Source organism: Lipotes vexillifer, unplaced genomic scaffold (genome assembly GCF_000442215.2).
Source record: "Lipotes vexillifer unplaced genomic scaffold, Lipotes_vexillifer_v1.1 scaffold51, whole genome shotgun sequence".
In the NCBI taxonomy this organism is placed as follows: Eukaryota; Metazoa; Chordata; class Mammalia; order Artiodactyla; family Lipotidae; genus Lipotes; species Lipotes vexillifer.
Genome location: NW_006786770.1, coordinates 799922 through 804767, shown reverse-complemented (window position 1 = coordinate 804767; position 4846 = coordinate 799922). Strand labels below are relative to the sequence as shown.

General features: G+C 51.3%; 1 protein-coding gene across 2 annotated transcripts in view; it reads left to right on the top strand.

Moving 5' to 3' along the window:
* Nucleotides 1-4846, top strand: part of DQX1 (DEAQ-box RNA dependent ATPase 1) — a 7015-nt gene that overhangs the window by 949 nt on the left and 1220 nt on the right. For both annotated transcript variants that reach the window (XM_007459417.1, XM_007459418.1), the window contains exons 3-10: nt 200-393; nt 802-1186; nt 1538-1771; nt 1863-1962; nt 2066-2224; nt 2302-2493; nt 4348-4467; nt 4643-4833. In XM_007459417.1, coding sequence (XP_007459479.1) covers nt 200-393; nt 802-1186; nt 1538-1771; nt 1863-1962; nt 2066-2224; nt 2302-2493; nt 4348-4467; nt 4643-4833 — 1575 coding nt within the window. The remainder of the gene's footprint in view (nt 1-199; nt 394-801; nt 1187-1537; nt 1772-1862; nt 1963-2065; nt 2225-2301; nt 2494-4347; nt 4468-4642; nt 4834-4846) is intronic.

Here is a 4846-nt window from a genome sequence, read left to right as displayed (position 1 = left end):
ATGGGGCGGGGGGGGCAGGGCGGAGCTGTGTGGAGTAATAAGGGAGGTGGGTAAAAGGAGACAGGCTGGCCCCAGGGTAGCTGGTGAAGGACCAGGGGACTCCCCAAATAAGAGATTAAACTGGACACAGCTCCCCCAGCACTTTTGACTGGAGTTCTATATCTCGCTGACTGATTGTCCTTCCCTACCCTTACCCCAGATCCCACAGTGGTGTGCAGAGTTTGTGCTGGCCAGGGGTTTCCAGAAGGGCCGGGTAACTGTGACTCAGCCCTACCCTCTGGCAGCCCTGAGCTTGGCCCTGCAAGTTGCTGATGAAATGGACCTGACCCTGGGTCATGAGGTTGGATACAGCATCCCCCAAGAGGACTGCACTGGGCCTGACACCCTGCTCAGGTGTGGCCCCCTGCAGCCCTGACCCCAGATCTCCTTCCCCTCACCCAGTAGAAACAAGCCCAGTCTTCTGATATCTCACTATTCCCTCCCTCAGCCTAGCTCACCCTTTAAATCATGCATGATGCAACTGCTGAATTCAGCCCTTTAACCCCAGCCAGGGACCTCAGACATTCAACTTCACCCTCATCATGAAACTCTCACTTTCCTAACTGGAGTACAGCTTGTGAACAGTGTCACAAGTGGGGTTGTGGGTCACAGGTAAAGGTCCATGGGCTCAGGAAGTCAGTCACAGGGTCTTTTTCTGATCTTTACTATCAGAATCTAGGCCCCCTGGGGAGAAGCTCCTCTGGACTTCTGGGGCTGGTCAGTGTCTACACTGACTCCTCTGCCCACTGGCAATGTCAACAGGTTCTGCTGGGACAGGCTGCTTCTGCAGGAGGTGGCCTCGACCCGGGGCACTGGAGCGTGGGGTGTGCTGGTGCTGGATGAGGCTCAGGAGCGGTCAGTGGCCTCAGATTTGCTCCAGGGGCTCCTGCGAGATGCCAGGCTGGGAAACCTTCCAGGGGACCTCAGAGTGGTTGTAGTTACTGACCCAGCCCTCGAACCTAAGCTCCAGGCCTTCTGGGGCAATCCTCCTGTTGTACATGTACTTGGAGAGACTGGCAGGTGTTTCACTCCCGTCTACAGGGACACTGTCCCTACTGATAGAGTGGAAGCTGCCTGCCAAGCTGTGCTTGAATTGTGTCGGAAGGAGGCTCCAGGAGATGTTCTAGTGTACCTGCCCAGTGAGGAGGTAAAAAATGGGATGCAAAAGGAGGTACTCATGTCTCATGTCTCTCCCTTCCTGTCCCGGGGGGAATGTGAGCAATGCTTGTTAGGAACATTGGAGTTCTAGTACTTACTCTCCATTGGAGTCCTGAGGAAAAACTCTGGGGTTTCAGGGTAAAAAGATCTACCACCCTCTTTTTGATTCCATACAATGCAGGGATTTGTGGTTCAGTGAGCTCCTGAAATTATAACACCCCAACTTTATGAGTATGTGCATTTTTTCAGAGTGAAGGGCCATAGTGTTTCATCAGTTTTTCAAAGGGGTCTGTGACCCACAAAGGTGAGAACTACCCTAATACCCCACCCCTTTCCTCAGGAAATTTCCCTGTGCTGTGAGTCCTTGTCCAGGGATGGGGAGTCCTTGGAGAACCAAGGGCCTCCACCACGGGTGCTGCCCCTTCACCCAGGCTGTGGACAAGCTGTTCAGGCTGTGTATGAGGACACAGAATCAGGTGCCCGAAAGGTTGTGGTCACTCACTGGCTGGCCGACTTCTCCTTCTCCCTCCCTTCCATCCGACATGTCATTGACTCAGGACTGGAGCTTCGAAGTGTGAGTGAAAGAGAGGTGAGGGGACGTGGGGGCTAAAGATAGAAGTAGCCCTCTCTCATCTGTCTTGGCCTTGGTTGGGGGGTGGTGACAGGTTTACAGTCCTCAGATCCGAGCAGAATCCCAAGTGTTGAGACCAATCAGCAAGTGTCAGGCAGAGGCAAGACGACTGCGGGCAACAGGGATCCTACCAGGTAAGAGCCTTTGCCCTCAATGAGATCAAACACGAAGAATCACCAACCCGTGAGCCCTGAGAAATCTACAGTGGCCTTCTTTCCCAGGTCTTTCTCCCCTCAGGATCCTGCCTCTGCCTGTATCCTAAGTCCTTCCTAGAACTAGAGGCTCCCCCGCTGCCCCAACCCAGGGTGTGTGAGGAGAATCTGAGCCCCCTGTTATTACTACTAAAGAGGAGACAGATTGCAGAGCCAGGGGAGTGTCACTTCCTGGACCGGCCTGGTGAGCATCCCTCCTGCCCAAATCCTGCTGTCCAGGCTCTGAGACCCCATGCCCTGTAAGCCTTGTTCCCTCTCCAGCTCCGGAAGCACTGATGCAGGCCCTGGAAGATTTAGACTATCTGGCAGCCCTGGATGATAATGGGGACCTGTCAGACCTGGGAGTCATCCTATCAGAATTTCCCCTGGCCCCTGATCTGGCCAAAGCCCTGCTGGCCTCGTGCGAGTTTCACTGTGTGGATGAGATGCTCACCCTGGCCGCCATGCTCACTGGTATAAATCGCTTCTCTCTCTGGCTCTTATGGCCACTTAAGCCTTCCCTTTGGTGTTCTGGTGCTCCTAAAGCCAGCCCATTCCACTTTGCTCTAGCTCCCAGCGCTCACAGTGCCTAAGGAACTAGGCTTCATCACTTATCCCTCTCCGATCTCTCTGTTGGTTCTTGCCCCTCAATATGCTTAAATCTCTCCTACCTGTTATTACTAAAACTGCACCCCTCTTCCTCAACCCTACACTCCCCTTCGACTATACAGAATAATCTCTATCCTGTTCAGTCTGGGGTATTCCTTGCCCGCTGCATTCCAGCTTCAGGCCCACCACAACACTGACACAGCCTTCAGCTCACCAGTGGCCTCCTAGAGACCTAATCCAATGAACACTTTTGAGCCCCTGTTCATGACTTTCTTTTGACACTTAGAACACCAACCATTCCCACCTTAAAATTGCCCCTCCCTAAGCCTCTGTGACCCGCTCCTTGTGGTTTTCACCCTACCCCTCTGGCCACTCCCTAATCTCTTACTTGAGCTCTTCCTCCTCTGCTTCATCCTCTGCTCCTCCACTGTTAAGTTGGACCTCAGGGTTCTGTCCTTGCCCCTCTTGTCTTCCCATTCCCTGAACTCTCTGAGCAAGATCATTCACCCCCATCGTCTGAAATGCCACAATATCATTCTTCTGAATCTTGGATTTATATATCTGACTCCTGATGGATGTTTCTATCAGAATTGTCCATAATACTTCAACCCAGAACTGAACCCAAGCACTTTTGTTGTCGTTTTTGTTGAGCCTGAGCGCTTTTTTAAAAAATAAATTTATTTTACTTAATTTATTTATTGGCTGTGTCAGGTCTTCGTTGCTGCGCACGGGCTTCATCGTGGTGTGTGGGCTTCTCATTGCGGTGGCTTCTCTTGTTGCGGAGCATGGGCTGTAGGCGCATGGGCTCAGTAGTTGTGGCTCGCGGGCTCTAGAGCACAGGCTTAGTAGTTGTGGCGCACAGGCTCAGCTGCTCCCTGGCATGTGGGATCTTCCCAGACCAGGGCTTGAACCCATGTCCCCTGCATTGGCAGGCAGATTCTTAACCACTGCACCACCAGGGAAGCCCAAGCCTGAGCACTTTTTTAAAGTACCCCCTCACCACCACCACCACCACCACCACAAAATCATACAGTCATCTCTGCAGCTCCACTATCATCATTCTAGACTAAACTTTCTCCAGGTTTTTTCATTTTTATTTTTCACTTTTCCTAATTTTTAAAAAATTTACCTGCTCGTCTCCATACTCACAGTCAGTGCCAGTGTTACCTCATCACTACTCAGCTGGATTCCTTTAGTGACCTCCTAACTAATCATGTGAACTTCTTCCAAACACGTGGACTCTTAAGAACTCTTCAGCAGCTATTCTCTACCTTCCAAACAGAAAGTAAACTCATTTGCATAGCACATCCAGCCTCTCTTAACCTAGCCCATACCTACCTCTCCGGCTTAATCTCCTGCCACCCTGCCACACATGCCATCCCCTCCACTCATATACTAGGTGCTTGCAGTTCTCCAAACATGCTATCCCCGTGGTCTAGAATACTCCCTCTGCCCCTTCTCCACTGAACGAATTCCTACTCAAACTTCAGATACTGGCCTGCACGCCTATTGGGCTTATCAAGTTTGCTTACTTGTTGATCTCTCCCAAGCTTCTTGAGGGCAGAGACTGTTTTTCATTTATTTATCTTCAATGTCTAATGAACTGCATAGTCTCTAGAAGTCTTTTGAATAAAGTTCCCAAAGTGACACTTCTACGTCTTCGGTGCACTGCTGTCCCTTCTCATTCCCCAGAGTGAACTTCCTCTCTTCTGCCTCCAGCTGCCCCTGGGTTTACTCGTCCTCCACTCTGTGCAGAAGAAGCTGCCCTGCGTCGGGCACTAGAACACGTGGATGGTGATCACAGCTCTCTGATCCAGGTGTATGAAGCTTTTATACAGAGTGAGTGGTCCAATCTGCATCCTCTTACAGAATCCAGATTTTCCAAAGAGAGGAAGTGGTGTGCAACCAGCTGACAGATCTCTATTCCCAGGAAAAGGAAGCCCTTTGGCCAAGGGTTGGGTTCTTTTGGGGGTCTCAAGGGCTTTAGCTATAGCTGGTCCCTTTCTATCCCTAGGTGGAGCAGACAAGGCTTGGTGCCAAGCTCGGGGACTAAACTGGGCAGCATTGTGCCAAGCCCATAAACTTCGGGGAGAACTCCTAGAACTCATGCAACGGATTGAACTTCCCTTGTCTCAACCAGCCTTTGGCTCTGAGCAGAATCGCAGAGACCTTCAGAAAGCACTGGTGTCAGGATACTTCCTTAAGGTTAGGGGAAAGA